This window comes from Eurypyga helias, unplaced genomic scaffold (genome assembly GCF_000690775.1).
Source record: "Eurypyga helias isolate BGI_N326 unplaced genomic scaffold, ASM69077v1 scaffold2066, whole genome shotgun sequence".
Taxonomy (NCBI): Eukaryota; Metazoa; Chordata; class Aves; order Eurypygiformes; family Eurypygidae; genus Eurypyga; species Eurypyga helias.
This window is the reverse complement of record NW_010257036.1, coordinates 16601-34364: the sequence shown is the minus strand read 5'-3', so window position 1 is coordinate 34364 and position 17764 is coordinate 16601. Positions and strand designations below refer to the sequence as shown.

At 38.3% G+C, this 17764-nt stretch overlaps 1 protein-coding gene across 1 annotated transcript in view; it reads right to left on the bottom strand.

The window, feature by feature from the left end:
* Nucleotides 1–17764, bottom strand: part of KIAA0556 (KIAA0556 ortholog) — a 57189-nt gene that overhangs the window by 23787 nt on the left and 15638 nt on the right. Inside the window, exons 9-15 of the mRNA XM_010153853.1 lie at nt 17397–17405; nt 16686–16786; nt 16130–16241; nt 15507–15713; nt 11273–11413; nt 5671–6562; nt 281–1012 (exon numbers count right to left, since the gene is read on the bottom strand). Of these exons, the coding sequence (XP_010152155.1) occupies nt 281–1012; nt 5671–6562; nt 11273–11413; nt 15507–15713; nt 16130–16241; nt 16686–16786; nt 17397–17405 (2194 nt within the window). The remainder of the gene's footprint in view (nt 1–280; nt 1013–5670; nt 6563–11272; nt 11414–15506; nt 15714–16129; nt 16242–16685; nt 16787–17396; nt 17406–17764) is intronic.

Sequence of the window (17764 nt, the reverse complement as noted above, 5' to 3'; positions counted from 1 at the left end):
GCAACTTTTAAATGGCTGGTGACTATGTGATGATACTGAAATATAGTCTTATTGCCAAGACATTGTTAAGAACAGTAGCATATAGAGCTAATCTCTAAAACTCACAATACCATTGAAGAATACATTAGTGGGGTTTGCATTACATTTTGAAATTAAAAGGACTAAATATTACACAAAGTGCCAGCTTGCTTTGAAGTGGAAAGTGATAACAAACAAGCTAAATGTATTTGTTTGTATTGTACTGCTGTTTCCACAAAGAAAACAGGAAGCGATAGCATACCTCCAGACAAGGTTCCCGAGGCTTTCGCAATTTCTCCTTTAAAGATGCACTGTTCATCTAACACCATTACAATGTCTTTCACACCTCTGTAAGAGTGTATGCGTGATTTATTATAATTCCAAATCCTAATCATAGCTACTTGACAGGAATTCACAAAGTCAATAAAGATAAAGTGAGGTTTTCCAGGGGTAAACGGTGCTAGCCAGAGATGCATATCATCCTGCGTCCGATTTACTCCATCAATTATATTGGTTATTACTCTGGGATCATTGCCATATGCTGGTAAAATATTTATATCAGGTGGTACAGCTGATATTTTTGAAATCTGAACAGGCTCGCCTTTAGAACTGAAAACTTCAATTCCATTAAGACCAACATAATGTCTGTCTCCCCATGTTGTTTGAATGTTTATCACTAAGTGCTGCCCACAAGGTAAAACAGGGATTTTAAAATCATTTCCATCATATGCCTCCACAGAATTTTCTTCTTGTCTTTTCGGTAGTGTCTGTAGTCCCTCTTTTCTCATTTGCTGATATTCTCCAGGCCGGTTGATTTTCTGTTGATGAAGAAACTCATCAAAGATATCCCCTTGAAAATCCATGTTGGAGATTCGGCCACGATGGGAATAATTAAACTTTGCCAAGGAATTCCAGAACTCCTGCAGAGTGTGTTCTTGTTCATTGTGCCACTTTGTTCTAGAGGTTGCTATGTCCTTGATAGAAAAGTCTTCATCTGAAAACAACATTACGCAGGCATTTAATGTGAAAAACAGGACTTGAAGCAAACCACGACAACACACACTTTCCAGAATTATGTCAGTCATGCTCACTCAGGCTCCCTTACTATGAAACCCTGTTATACCAGCACTTTTATATTGCCTCTCTATTACGAAGGGTGTAATGTCCCAATTTCCCTTACCCATTTAGACATAACAAAAACAATCACTTTCAAGTATTAAAGATCAGAGCTCATGCCAAGATACAAAAATGCAACTAAGTTTAAGACTTGGAATTCTTGACTTACCACTTATAGAAACTGGGATTTTGCCCATTGATGCTTATTGTGGGGCTGTCACAATAGTTTAATCATCTGTCTGCTTTTCTGCAGAAGATCTTTCATACAGTTGGAAATGGCTGAATGGGTTAAAGTTTCAAAGCACCGCAGAGAAAAGCTAGTGGTTCCTGTCAAAACCAGCCATGTGTGTATGAAGAAAAGTGGTGAGCAAAGAAGTAGGCTCAGCACACAAGGAGGATGAGGTGAGCAATGCATTTTATACACGTAACATCCAAGTGTTTTTCTCACTTTTCAGCAAGTGTGAGATGCAGAAGGGGGATAATGACCACGTATCTAATAGGAACGCAGTGGGGCAACACATTAGAGGGGCACAGTGGGAGCAAAGCATGCCCTCCTTGTGACTGCACTGGGGAGCTGCTTAATTTCCATCTCAAAGCAATTAAGAGCAGAAAATAACAAAGATTTTCAATAAAGCTGTCATTTATGCATTTTCTTCAAATAAATGAAGAAAAGCAAGTGGAGTAATAAACAATTACAGGCCCATGGGCTAGATTTTACTTCTGTACAAAGTCCTTGAGTGGATACTAAAATAAATGGTTATCAAGAAGAAATCCCAGTTGCAGCAAAATGCAAAATAATGAGACTGCTCAGGACTAACTTTTAACTTTGTTTTTGGAAACACTGGGAAAGAGGCAATGTTCCTAATCTACCTACGGCCAATAATCATTTACACTGGGGACAAGTGAAATAAAAATCGGAATTTTGAAGCAGATGGGAAACTACCTGAAAGAGGGTTGTCTTCCGGAACAAAAGATTGGAGACCAGCCCTTCTTACCCCACAAGGGAAATAGAGATAGGAAGCAAAGGTACATGTTTCAAAGAACAGCGGTCATTTGTAGGTCACTTTCTTGTACAAATCGCTGTCATATGGATGCTCATAGAGTGAGTAATCCCAAACAATACTGCCCAGAGCCTCACAGTTTACCTGAAGAAGATACTGTATTTATATCTACCACTTCAAAATTTCAAAACTTGAAAATTTCAGGATTAGCATGTGCTGAAAGCATCTGATGTCCATTATCTTTCCTTGTTTTGTTTCCTTTTTGTTTCCCCTTTACTTGTTTCCCCCATGTTAAATACTCCAAGCAGTACGGAGATTGCAACTCTGAAGCACTTTTACAGCAGTTCAATGGGAGAGATTTTTCAATGGGAGGTCAACAGGTCTGTTAAGAACATTATGGAGTGACAACAGGAGAAGTGAAGCTCTGAAAGGAAAGCTGAGAAGAGCCCAAAAGCAGAGGTCAATGGCTGAAGGTTTACAGGGTTTGACATTTTTTTTTTAGAATCTAGATTTATTCTTTTTATTGGAGCCATGTGAACAATAAACTGTGTGTAAAGAGTATTTCACCTGCAGATATTAGTCATTCACAGCCTTCTGCATGCCTGAGGATTGTATGATGGATTCTATCCCAGAGTCCAGAAATAATGACATCTCAAATGCGTATCTCCCCTGTGGGTTTAGAAGGGATGTCTTGAATCACCAAGTCCCGTGTCCTGCTTCTGATGGCAACACACACCATACAATTCCTCTCAAAACTTTACTAAACTACATTTTGGGGCAACACTAGCTTGAAAAAAAACACCTTTCTTTCCCCCCTGTTGTGCTAACCTCATCTTTACTCCCTGTAGTTATAAATAGCAATCATACTTCCATGCTGCAATCACATGCTTCATTTTCCAAATCATTCTAAAAAGCTCTCTTCTGTATCTGTTCCACTTTGTAATCAGCTTTCCTGAAAATGGATGATCAGAACTGCAGTTTTCCAACTGACATCTCACGAGTGCCTGGGTTGAGATATTAACATTTCCCTAACTAACCGAAATGCCTCTGCTGATATATCCTCAGAGCGCATTGCTATAATCACGCCTGCGTCACACCAGCGTTTCATAGTCAATCTGTGATCAACTGCTCAACCAAGATCCTTCTTTTCCTCGGTCATTTGCAATTGATGATTACTCAGCTTACAACTTAATTTTTTGTTGTTAGTCCCCAAATGACCTTGCAAGCAGTGCTATTGAATTGCATTCCACTGCTATTACTCCAGTCCTCAAGTTCATCTGTCTGTGCAGTTCTTCAATCTTCTTAACTCATAATACCCCAAATTATACGTTATTTGCAAATTTTATCAGCACACTTCAATCATTTTCTTTGTACATTAAGCCAGTTATCAAAGAAGAAAATGTATGTTTTTATAGCAACATTAACTCAAGCCAAGTATGCATATATGTGCTGCTTCTAAATTTCTTGTTATTCTTCATTTAATGACCACAGACGTGCTGTGACACAGCATATGAGCTTGTGCAGCCTCCCCTTTGTCACATACTGCTATTGGAAAACAGCAGTTCCCCTAGCCCCGGACCAATTAAAATTCATCTTAGGGAATTTTAGGGAAACGCTTAAAACTCTTTCCATGTTGTTAATGCTCACTCAGCTCCACTTTGAAGATGGTTTTACTGCACAGTACAGTACAGAGAGAACCAAAGCTGGTACATGGCATGCAATTTTCCCAGGGTCAAACACATATTGGGAGCTTTACGCACCAGATGACAAAACCTGCTCTGAGCAAAATTAGAGGACGTTATAATTAGAATCATAATAACCTTCATCTTATAGTTTACATTAAAACTCCTAAACTGTTACCATTTTTACAACTGAACAGAAATTACTAAGGCGGGATTTATTTACAGTTTCCATAATGTTGAGAAGTTTTTAATCAAACAGAGATGCTCTAAGATGTGTGAAAGAGCAAAGGGGCTGTGGTGAGTGGGTGGGTGAAGGAAGAGGGCAGTTACTCCAACTACTTCCATACTTTATTCTTCTTTGAGGTATAATTTCAGATATACTTATAAAATTGCTGTTTTCATGACAGATGGGCAGAGAAGGAAAAATCCAGACATTCTAGGTTTAGAAAGAAGCATTTTCCTCACCTTTGTCTGAAAAATTCATGCACTACTTTCCTGCATTTCAACATACTTCCTATCCCTTGTGACCATATATTTAAGGTAAAAACCCAAATACAATATACAGCAAGCTACACTTTCTCATAAATTGTTCTGATGGTTCGTATCATCCCAATAATAACCCCAAAAATTTCTATATGTATTTTTGTAGCCTGTGCTTCCAATTGTCTGGGCCTTGTTCTGCCAGACTCTCTCTCCTGCATTTCAACATACTTCCTATCCCTTGTGACCATATATTTAAGGTAAAAACCCAAATACAATATACAGCAAGCTACACTTTCTCATAAATTGTTCTGATGGTTCGTATCATCCCAATAATAACCCCAAAAATTTCTATATGTATTTTTGTAGCCTGTGCTTCCAATTGTCTGGGCCTTGTTCTGCCAGACTCTCTCTGAGACACGTTACTGAATGCTGAAAAATTACAGAAAGCCAAAGGTGTACGAAGGGTCCAAAAAAAGAGTCAGAGACACATGACTTGTAAGTCAACAGGGAAGATGAAATATATCTCAAGTTATAACACTTGCCAAGCACAAATAGTATTACACACATCCAGAAAAAGCCTTAGCCATAGATTGCCGGAGGTAGGGAGTGAGCCAGCTCTTCAGAACCTGCCCAATTCTCACAGGGACACACTGTTGGCTACTGCCAGAGGTAGAACACAACTACACAAAAGTGCATCCTTCACCTCCAACGGGCTCCAGGCCAACTCAAAAACATTTGGAGGAGGATGACAAGAATAACCAAAAGCATGGACCAGGCAACAGCTAAATTTATTAGGAAACGCTTCATATATGAGCAGAGATGTCCGAGGGAGAGGTTTGAAAGAAGTATGTAATATCATGAACAGCAAGAAAAAATAAGGGCAGTTTTCCTTTCAATCTGAATACATATATTCTGCATATACACTCAGTAAGAAACACACAAACCTACTATATGAATAAACTCTGCAGATTTACTCACTACCTTGAGGTCACACTCATTTTGCAGGTTTTCATTGATATTAGCAAACATTAGCTGTCTGCAGGACTGTCAGTTTTTAGAATGCAGTTTACTGAAATTTAGTCTTCAATCTTCTCCAAATAATTTTAAAACCACTAACTCAGAACGTAAATTTTTCAGAAACAGAGCATTCACATCAAGTGTAGGATAAGGAGAGAGACTCTGAGCATTGTCATAGAAATAAGAAAAGATGAAATAAGAAAAAATGTATACTGAAAACAGCACAAATAAGATCCCACTGCTTATACCTCCAGGAATCCCAGGAGGTCAGTTCCAACCTAAATGATTCAGTGTTTCTGCAAAATGGAGAACATGTCAGCACTTGCACTAAGGTTGCTATTGTAAACTCCTACCTTTGAGAGCAGAACCTTCTCCAAGATTTGTAGTGCTTAATCCCTCCTTTCTTACACATCTGACACTTCTCCTTCCACTTGCAGGGTACTGTAAGCTGCAGCAATTTTTGTTAGACAGTTCCTCCAAAATGTCCAAGTCCATACCACCATCCTTTCTGGTTAGCATTTGTGATCTCTCATCTTTATTTGCATTTCTACTACTGGATCTTCCCAGCTCAATTCTCTGACATTTTACATCCTCATTAGTAAGATCTGAAGAGTCTTTCCTTATACCATTTGACTGCATTTGAAATCTCAAGCCTAAACAACGTTCTCTAACAAGCCAGGGAAGCTTCTTACTGGAAGTAGCTTGATTATTGTCTGTTACTTGGGAAGATGACTGTAACCAAGAAGGAACTGCACCTGCAGAATCAGACAATTTTCTTCCTGTTAGCTTTTCCATTTGCTCACTCAAACAAAGTTCATCATCAGATTGAACATCCTCCGTAACTGCTTGTACTGTTGCATTCTCTTTGGCACCTTTTACACAAACTTGAGATGGTAACACTTCTGGATCATCCTCTAACTCAGGCAAATTTTTCTTTGCAAAGCTGACTGAGTTCATCTTATGCTCAAGAAGATTTTCTTCTGGCAGAGATTTCCAGTTTAGAGAAGTATTGTTTGACTGTAAGCATTTAACATGTAGGTCTGTTGTCTTCTCCGTGACTGCAGGTGCACTTACTACCTTCCTGTCATTTGAAGCATATGCAGAGGTAGCTTGTTGGTCATCTGTAAGGTCGACTGTAGTGCTATGGTCATTGAGGAGATCTCCAGAGGCTCTCTTTAATTCACCATCAAATACAAGGTTCTCATCAACGTATAACTTCACCTTCCTTGCTCCAATATTGAGGTCCTACAAAAATAAAAGTAGGAAGATTTCAATTAAGCTGTTCAAGCATTAGATATCGCTATTCTGGAACTCTGACCCTCGAGCACTTTATCAATAAACAGATGACAACTACTAAAACCCCGTTTCAGTAACATGCTTCTGACTACATTTTAATCAGAAGCTCAAACAACTGTAGAATATTTAAGATTTTATTTAAAAGAACTAAAAGCCCTGCTAGACACCAGGATGAACTATTTTGGCTGACAAGGCTTAAATATTTAGAAAAGCTTGAGCGAAGAAGCCTAGATTAAGAATATTTGATCAGGACATAAATTCTAGACGCACATTTTGCTTCGGCATCTTTAACATTCACCACTTTCATGACACGTTCCACAGCGAACAACCATCCAGATCAAAGCCACTGGAGTAAAAAGGAGTTATAAAGAGTTATAGAAATACAGGGCTGGAAAGGACGTATTAAAAAAAAAAAAAATCATCTGGTCCATCTCTTTCCACTGACAAAAGTAAAAACCTATACTGTTGTGAAGAAACCTGTTCTTAATAGTTTTCAAATAATCTGCCTGGATAGCCTATTCCAACACTTAACCAATCTTTTAAATAGAAGGCCTTTATCTCAGACACAGCTCTGCGACTCACAACTTTATCTCTGTGTTCTCCTTTTCTGTGGCACCCACTACAACCCAATTTTTTCATTCCATTGAAGTTTAGAACTAATATTCTATTATCTTTATCATTTCCATCTAAGCATTTCTCCCCCTTGACAGAAATACTGGTATCTTCAAAGAAAACACAGAAGATGATACAAAATCCATCGCCTTTCTGCCCTCTAAATTTCAGTAACTTGTCCATCGCACAGTCTTTAAAGACACTCTGTTCTTTCCTTATTTTCATGGAAACTGAGAAGATTTTTTTCAAAGTAAGAAGTTTTAGTTTCATCCCTCTTGCTCATCTCCTGGATGTCAGTTCTCCTTGAACAGCAAATGAAATTTTCCTCCATTCTCAGCCTAAACCAGTTACTCCTTCATCTTCAAGTACAAGTGTCTCCAGTTCTTCACTCCTACCTGCACTCTTTACAGCTTACAAGTCTTCATAGCTTTCACCCTACTGCTTCCCAAGTAATAGCTTGTGTGAGGCAAAAAAATGTCATACACAGACCTACACAGAGGGAAAACCAGGAGATGCAGGTGTAACAAGAAAGCTACAGTTGAGGGAGGCAAGTTGGTGTAGGAAGGCAAGACACATTCCTGATAGATTCCTGATAGGAAAAGGTAACCTTCACTAACTTCACAGAGAACAGCTGTAAACCCAGTTTAATTGGCCATTATGTCATGGCTGCCTGTGTTACTCCTAGAGTATCATAAAGCGCTATACGTCTGTACTGGTGCTCCTGGCCATAAAATATATTTTTTTCCCCTTGAAAAAGGACACTGCTAGATTAATCCAATTGGGGAGCAAACCACTTTAACAGTTATATAACTTTAAAACTAACTACACAGCTTTGCCTGAAATTATGGCACGAAGAGCTAGACTGTCAGGATGCCCTAGTAATGTTATTTTTTGCATCTGGACTGTTAATGTCTCCCTTGAAACCTGGGGATATTGGACAGTCACAGTTGAATTTGGGATAACTGCAACATTTCTACATAATATCCTAGCCTTTACTGCTGTTAGGAATACTCAGACCTTAGTTCTGTACTTTTACCTGGGAACAGATACAAACTGCATGGAACCACAGAAAAATGCATGTGTATTTTTAAAAGTATTTGTCAATTTTATCTTTTTTAATTCAAATCAGCAACCTCTGAAGAATAAAATGTTTTTAAATGAATACCACTCCACCCACTGCAAGAGGACAGGTAGTCAAAAACAACATTACAAAATGAGATGTTGGAGCTTATTCTCCCTGAAAGAAGGACAGTCAAGCCCAGAAAACAGCCAGTCACTTCAAAATTACTGTTAGAGTCAGTGGGAAATCTATTTTCTCTGAAGTTCTGGAGTGTCTGGGATAGGTGTCCTAGGAAGCTTTCCCAAAAGAGGCATCAGGACTGTATGAAGAACTAGCCAAAGCTACAGATATTTCTGAGACAATAGAGACAGACTGAACTGGGGCAGGCACTAATAACAGCTGATAGTTCAGAAGAACCATTTATTCATGAATTAACAGTAAAACACCTAATGAAAATCTGTTGCATCAAAATTCTTTGCAGACTGAGGCTCAGACAGGGAAAATACAAACAGATCTCAGGGACTCCAAGAACAAACCTGCAGACACAAGACTAAGAACTTCTCTTTTCATTCCTCCCACCCCCCATTCAGAGCTTTTAGTTCCTTAGTAATCAGATGTGGTAGGAAATATTGGCAGAAAGGTTAGCTTCCCTAGTACCACTGCTTAAGTCTGCTTGAGCACAAGGAGGTTGGAGAAATCCCTTCCTCATGAGCAATTCGATCAAGAAGCCATACTCAATACTTCATCCAAGGCAGGTTTTTTTCCCCTCACAGATGAGTAATTAGAATGGCCCAATGACTCAAAACAAGCAAGCAGGTATGATTAATCTCAGAGGGAAAAGAATGAAAGATTTTGTGGAAATAGCTCTATGGTTTCTCTTGATGTTCCTTCCCAGCTTGCACCTTCAGCCATCACAGTGCTTGCTGGGACAGCGCTTTCCAATGAAGCAGCAGGGATGCTATTTCTGGCCATTTGAATGATATTTGTGAACAAAGGACAAAGCTTAAAACCAGAAGCATTTTTCTGCAAATTACACCTGGACAGACAACGTGAAGTTGCCCCTGCCTGACTTCTCACAGAAGACTGAAAAAGAAGAAGCAATAGAAAGTAAGTCAAGAACTGGAAGAAAAAAGTTCTCCTATAAACCTTACTCTGCTGGAACAAAGCTGCTGCATCCTTACAGACAATGCACCTCAGTGGCAGACCAGCACTGACAAACATCTCCAACTCAAGAATGGACATGAACATCCATACAGGAGGAACACTCATATGGGCAATCACTTGAAGGAGAAAATGACCCAATTGGAGAGCAACTAAGACCTTCATGCATTCAAGTATTAATTCCATTTGCAGATTTGTGAAGACATGCAACAGACATTATACTGGATCCTACGAAAAGAGTTTTAATAGCATCAAGTAACAATGCAATTTCAAGGCTGTAGCAAGTAATGACAAAATGCCTGAATATTTCAGACCAACTTGAAAAGAACTTACACTTGATCTGTTCTTGCAGACTTAAAATGACCCCCTTTTCACAGACCTCATCTGAAGTAAATAAAGGTAAGATGAAGTGTTCTTTAGACCCTCCTTGTAATACACTCAAGACATCTATGACACTGATGTAATCTGACTTCTACAACTTCCTGCAGACATTTTTTTTTTTCCAGACTCAAATTCTGCAAAACAGTTGTTTTCAACAACCCAAAAATACTGGCCTGAACTAATTCTTTGGTTTTTTTAAGAAATACTTGGGCACCTCTCAATTCTGTGGTCTTTGTGGGGGAAAAAAGGTCAGAATAACTACCAAAAAGCTACACAGAATTAATGGCTCTGGACTTACATTACCAGGAATAAAATTGTTAGATAATTAAATTTTTGGGTTTTCTACTTCTCAGACAAAACTACCTCATGACAAATTACAGAATTAGGCGGAGCTGCTTGATATTCTTTCATCATAAGGATAATGAGACATTTATTTTGTCAGCGTAGACTGCTGCACTGCTACGAAAATCCATGAGATTATAGTCCTAATGAATTTTACAGTTTGCCTCATAGAGGTTTATTAAAAAAACAGTGCCTTGAAACACAGAAATATTTTTATGTGTATTTCTTGCAGTCTATTCAAGAGCTTTTGTAACAAATCATACCATTACCTCCAAAAAGAGCAACCCCTTTCATACTTTCGAGTGATGATGGAACATTCTGTCGCCCACATTTTAATAGAAAAACCTATTAAAATTCCAGAAAATAAAATATAAATCATGTTATAGTAAATTTGTTTAAGCTGTCCCTTCCGTGGCCATTTCCATATGTATAAATTACCATATGTGCTTATATAAGTACATGGATGAGAGCAAAACCAGAGGGATAAAGCCTCTTATTTATAATCCAGGACAGCAAATCCTCTTTGATCCAGTACCTGGGATTTTTTTTTCTTAACACTGCAGTGTACAAACAAGAATAATTTCCATGGTGACATTCAAACACACAAACAAGAGACCATCTGCCATGAGGTGTCTCTCTTGTAACACTAGATTACTTGTTCTATTATGAACACACAGTTAGCATACTTTTTAATTAAAGTGACAAAACCAAAGTCGAGCCACAGTCAGCCTATTTATACCTATATACATGAGAAAACACATATTTAAACATATACTTATTTGTAAGATGCACTTACTTTTCTATCTTTGTTTCTCACCACCATAAAGGATTAACTGACAGAATAGGCAAGCCTTTTATTAGGTCTTTAGAGATCTTTAATAGCTTTGAAAGAAAATGCTAATTGTGCCCACAAAAACATTAACACATCGCTACCACTAACCATTAACAGAAAAGCAAATTTCACAGCAGATATGGACCCCTCTTAGCTCCTTATTTTATTAGAGCAAATACTTTTATTTCATACTTCTGGAAAGAAGATCAAAGTGAGTTTCCCTAGGCAAGGTAGAGCATACATACAGAGGAGTTGAGAAAAGACTACTTACACAGGGAGTTGTTGTGTTGTAATTCCAGATCTTGATCCTGGATATACCAAAGACATGTGACCGGGTGTGATTGCGGATAACAAAGTAAAGTTGAATGGGCGGATGGAAAGGACACATCCAGAGGAAGCTTTCCTTCGTGGTCTAAAACACGTACAAGCAGACTGTCACTAATACCCTTTCTTCTAAAGCAGCATATTTTAATTAACTCACCACCCCACAGAAAAACCTACATTGATTAGAAAAGTAACCACTTAATAAAATCTGCTACGTTAAAAGCAAAACCTTAACCTCATTTCCAAACAATAAATCCGACTCTCCTGCCTGTAAGACAGCTCACAACCACCTGACAATTAGATAAAGGTCAGCTGCTTGCTGCCCCAGTAAGACATCTGCACGCTCACAAATGACCGGCAGCCTGCCATGCTTTGTAACTGCAGGGTCAAAGCAAGCCCAGTTTATTTTAATCAAATTAATCAGCTTTGCAGGCACTAGAGGGGATCACTGAGCACAATGGACACTGTGTAATCATTTTACAATTTCTTAAAGTGCTTACATTTCTGTTCTGCCCTCTAAAGAGGGGAATTATAGAATTTTATTTCACTGCCTCTATTTTAATCAGGCTTTGCAGACAACTGATTTCACTTACAGATCTAATCCTTGGAGCTATATATAGGACTCCAGACTTTAAATTTTCTGATATCACAAACATTTCCAATATGAACTTTACAAACAACTGATAATCAAGACATTTTAAAGTACCAAAGGATGCCTAATTCTGGACATGGTTCAGAACTGCTACCTCTACATGTTCAGAAATGGAGGAAAAGGATGTGTGGCAGCTCAGAAAGAAGCAAGGAGTAAAGTTTCAAAATCAAAATGTTGAATATTTATATAATTATTAATATACTCGTCAGACGTTACCACAAGACAGTGATGAACGAAGGCATAAAGTAAATGTACAGGCAGACCACATTTCAGTGATGTGAGATTAGCAGATAAATTAGCTCCCTTTGTATTTTCAAGGATACACAGTACAAATAATGCCAGAATAGGAACACAAAGTCAGTATTCTTCCACATCCTTTCACTTTGAAGAGAGACTCAGTTTTTCCTGAAAGCAGTAACTACAAAGCTTTCCTATCGAGTACTGTAGATGTGTGCCTAACGATGGTGAGGACAGAGCTGTCAGTCTGTTCAGAGGTATCATGAATAGACCCACTTCTCGGAGTGGTCATCTATGTATTCTAAGCTCTGATGGTTCACAGTGACACTGTCCCAGAGGTCTCAAAAGCTTTGGGAGACTGCTGCTGCTTTGAATGTCAGTTTTGCGCATAAACAGCCATAAGAGTGCCAGACAAATTTAATCCTTTCTATATATATTAAAAAAAAAACCTCTTAACATCCAAGAAGTGAAGGATAGGCCTCAAGCCAGCGAGTGTGAACCCAGTTCCAGGATCAACTTCAAAGCTAGACCATGTTACTCAAGTTATACTATGAACAAGAATGATTAAACAATCATTTCCTAGAAGTGGGCGATATCTGAGGAGCGATCCATCTCCAGACCTCTCAAGTCAGGACCTGATGCACTCGAAATCAATAGGTTCTGGTGTGTAGTGAGAGTACCAGAAGTGCCTTCACAGGAGGGCACCAGGTTCTGCACCAAAACAGACTCGGGAGAGACCTGTTCATGCTTCTCACTATTTTCTCTGTAAAGTTGCACATCATCTTCAAAACAACAGAAGGCCTATCAAAGCCAGGCCCGAGTATTATGTCTTGAGTGAGAGGCAGCTGTATAGATCATTTTATCAGTGGAAGTAACTGCTTAGGACTGAGGATACACAAACTCACAGGTGTCACATTCTCTGTTAGCATGTCAAAAGATCTGACACCAGAATTTGAAGTCACCTGGACAAACCCATGCCAAAACTCAAGAGACTGGAGGATTCTCATATCTTATCACTAAGAGTGATGATGTTTGCCTTCATAGCATGTACTTGAGATTGGAGTTACTGTCTTTGTGACTAGCACTGAAAAATCCAGCCCAAAAGTTCTTTGAACCATCAGGTATGTCAGGAGTAGGAATTACCTTGAAATTGGATCAAGGAAAAAAGGTGGAAGAGTGGGAACCTGTGGTCTTACATTTTGTGGGAGACTAGCCCCGAGACACTCCTTTGTGTGGGCGCTGAAGATAGACCTGACGGAGCGTAAAGGAAGGCTCAAGCACTGTGAAGAGGAATGACGTGGGTCTGAGGGTTCACCGTTGTGAAGAAATACCTTTGTTAGATATTTCTAGAATTACAGTTCTCTGTCCTCATTATTCTGAGGTTTAAAAGACCTATATATGCATAAGAATCAAAAAGGTTTACAGAAAACAATTTCAATGCAATGCCTTATCTATGCCTTATTAAGCATCATATTCCACCAGGCATTATTTCCTTAGCTGAGAGCATTCTGCCAGGCATTTTTTGCTTTTACGGTGTATCATGAAGTACAAGGGAGGAGGCAAATTATGTGTTATTAAAAGTCTGCAAAGGTAATAAACAAACTAATAAATAAAATCCCTGATCTTCAGTAAGAGTCTGTCTATGCTTACAGACAAATGTACACCTAAATGATTAAAGATGGAAGTAGGAAGAAAGACCCTTGTGTAAAGTGAGTTTTCCACAAAGTAAGTTTTTATGTTAGCATTCATTCTGTTGAAAATACTAGTTACTTGGAGATTCATTAATTTGTTGGTTTTTTCTAATGCACCCCAAAAGCTTTCCTATATGATCTGGAATATACACAAACTGGAAATGCTACTTGGACTTCTGAAGGAGTCTGCAGTTCAGTCATCACATGTGCACGTTCTACGGCCACGGCCCCTGTCCAGATTGCATCTTCTCTGATGCAATACCTTCCCAGATTCAGGAGAGATTACAATGTCACAAATCAAAGGAATATATTAGTCAATGAAATATAAAACCTCATTACTTAAGAATAATGGGATATATAAATATATGAGAAATGCTGAGAATAACAGGTTTATAATGGATCAGTTAATATATTACTACATCATTTATAACTATCTAGAAAGTCTGAGAGTCACTACTACTCAGTGTCGTCCGCCAGAAAACAAGGCCTATACAGCAGAATGGGTATTTATGACACCTAAACTACAACTTTCAGGAGACAGTAAGAAAGATGTTTCAAGTAAAAATATTTGTCTGAAAACAATACTCCATAATGAGTTCCAACTACATTTCCAAATACTGCATATTTGCCCTCTTTCTATTCTCACTTACCCTGCAAGCAGAAAAGTATCACTACAATGAAATGAGTTAGAATTTATATTTTTTTAACTAGACTAAGTCATTTAGTATCCTCATCCACTAAAAGCATACTAGCTTTTACTAGAATCCTAGCTCTGAAGACCCGTGGAGACAAAGGACATAGACAGCATGTGCAGCACAAATGAATTATGGCTGTACGAAGGGCTATGGACAATTGTTAATTTCTTCAGTAGCATCAGGATTTCATCCCAGTTACTGTCTTTGGTCCGTTGTCTTTAATATGTAAGCACCTCAGGTCTCCTCATCTTACTATCTCCCAGAAGAGATGTGAAGAGTTTTTATGACACCACACATTTTTCTGAATCACTTCTTCAAAACAACCTACCTACACATTCTTATTCTGCCATGATACTTCCCTAGGTTAAGGAGTAACAAGGAGACAGAAGAAAATAAGCTTGTTTTCTTCTTAAGTTTACTTATCTTCATATTTAACATCCGGAAGGAGTTAGCAGTGGAAGCCCCCATACCTTCATATCACAAGAATTACTTAAATTTACCAGCAGACATACTGTAAAAATATGAAATTCCCTGTCCTTAAAGGTTTGTGATCACGTTCTACAGATACTATGATCATATTCCCGTACTTCAAAAACTGAATGTGTTCTTTCATCTGAGACAATAACACAGAGTTAATATGAAAGGAGGCAGAGTGAAAACTGCCTTCTTCCAGTTGCTCAATTAATTATCAGACAAATTAATCAAGTCCTGTCCTAAACCAAAATTATAACCAAATACCAACATCTTGGACAGGAAATTAGGATTTGTTCATAATAAATAATATTCATATTTTTTGAATTATCAGATAGCTTTTATGCAAGTCAGGTTCAAAATGCAATCTAGTAATGGAACGTTAAAGAAATACTATAATGAAAAATTTTCACATTCAGAACTAAGCTGTCTTACATTTAAGTTCTTATTGACCAAGCAGCACAAATCCCCTGCGTTGTCAGCATTTCGGATGTCCACATCATGAGGAGACACAAATATCTTTTCATTGCTTAAATCAAAGAATTCCACTTCGCTCAGGCCCACGTTTACTGGATTTCCCCAGTTAGAAAGAAGTTCCATAGTCACATAAATGGCATCACGTACTTCCATACTGGTTGTCATCTGCACCCAAATGAAATACGGTATAAGTGACAAAACAATAAAACGTGCAAAAAAATAAAGACTGTTAAGGCTATAATACTGATGAATCAGAAGCAAAAAGCTTGCAAACTCAAGGCTATCTGGATGACATTCAGTCATTCTGGGTTCCACCAATTCTGCCTCACATCAACTAATCAGTCCATGGCAGAGAAGAGAACTCATCACCATCTTAGATTCCAGTCTGCTCCAAAGCCTAAGGAGAAAACAGCCCTCTGTTCTTTCTGATGAACAAAGCAACAGTGAAACAGTGATAAGGTCTCTTCTCTTACCCTGCCATAGGTTTGTAACCTGCATGGGGCATCAGTTACTGTTACTGACACACAATGATTAATTGTGTAATTTGGTTAATAATACAGTATGGTTATAGATATACAAACCTTCTCTCTCAACATGGAATCTACTTCAGATCTGTCAGACAGGAATATGTCATTGTCACAGGCAGAATGGCTATCGGACTCCTGAAGGACTTGCAGAAGTTTCTTCTGTGGTCTGAAACATACATATTCTTTTATGTGTTACTCCCTCCTAATTCTTGTATTTTTAAAAAGTAGTTTTGTTGACGCAAAGGTGAAGAGATGATAGGATGAGCCCACACACCCCACAGAAGAAACCCATGTACCCTCGCACTGTTGCAGTATCCCACCTTAGATACACAGAGATTGGTTAAAAGACCAAGCTCCAGTTCTCTGCCAGTTCTGAGGCAATCTCGGAATGTGATACATAGGTAACACAGAGGGAGATGTTGGCAGCTCACTGATTCACAGAGGAACCTTCAACCCAAGGACTGAACCTTCTCCCTGATTTGATACTATTTGCAGGACATCCCAGGTATCTAAAGATTATCAGGTGTAGTGGTGTTAACACTACACCTGGTAGTGTACTGAAAAATATCCCTTCAGGAAAGGAAGCTAACCTTAAAGGGAATACATATACCTGCTTCCAAAAGGACAAATTTGCTCAACAGCTTTTGTAACTGCAGTCCTGGTCTCGCTTTCTTCTGGAGGTTCAGCCATTGCAGAAACAGAAGAAATTTTCTGTTTCATCTGTTATGTAAGAAAAAGATGAACATGTTTCATTCACATTCTTCCCTACATAGCAATGAGTATCAGCCCGTATCACTGGAACAAACAGGAGTTTGGGCCCAGCTCTGGTCTCAGCTAACCTTAGTTAATCTGTAACTCTGCTGAGTTAAAGCACATTTAACAGAATTGTTCTTGATTTGCAATGAAAGAGCTGAGCTTGATTTTCTATGTGGAGGAAATGTAACATACAAGAATTCTCTAAATGCTACTAAAAATACTCATATAATATGTCCGAAATCTCATTGTATACATTTGGTAGGACTCAGAGTTGGCCAAAGCTTGGCATAGGTCTGCCTAGACTTTCTCCTTCTCCAATAAAGGATCATTAAAACTTTTAAACCCCCAAAAGCTCAGTTTTATTAAAATTAATTCTTTTTTTTTTTTTTAATATAGAACTATCAGTAGTGACTATCTAAGAGAAAACAGGGGAAAAGTTCTGAAGCTCTTACAATGCTACAGGCTCTTTCTCTCCATGTACCCCACTTTGTAAATATAACCTGCTTCCTTTGTTGTTTCCTGAAAATTTGCTGGTACCTTCTGTCAGAGACAGAATGCTCAGCACAGTGAACTCCTAGTCACATGAGGAACGGCAGTCCTGTTCTTAGGTCACTTCAATTTCTATAGCTTTTGAAGAGCAAGAGAACTTTAAAATGCTTAGAAGTTAATTACTTTTTCAGTATTAAAAATTCTGCATTGTTAGACATTTAAATATCAAAGGCCAAGTTCCACAATCCCTTAATTGTGTGAGCAAAATTAAATTACTTCTGGAAGATCATTTAGGTCAGCTTTAAGACTGAGAACTCGCAGTGGGTTTCTGAAACTCCATCTCAAGTGTCAGGGTAAAATTACATCTATTTTAAACGTTAGTTCATTATTTCTCATTTAAGCACAACAATATTAAAATTAGTCCCAATGTTAGCAGGAAGATAC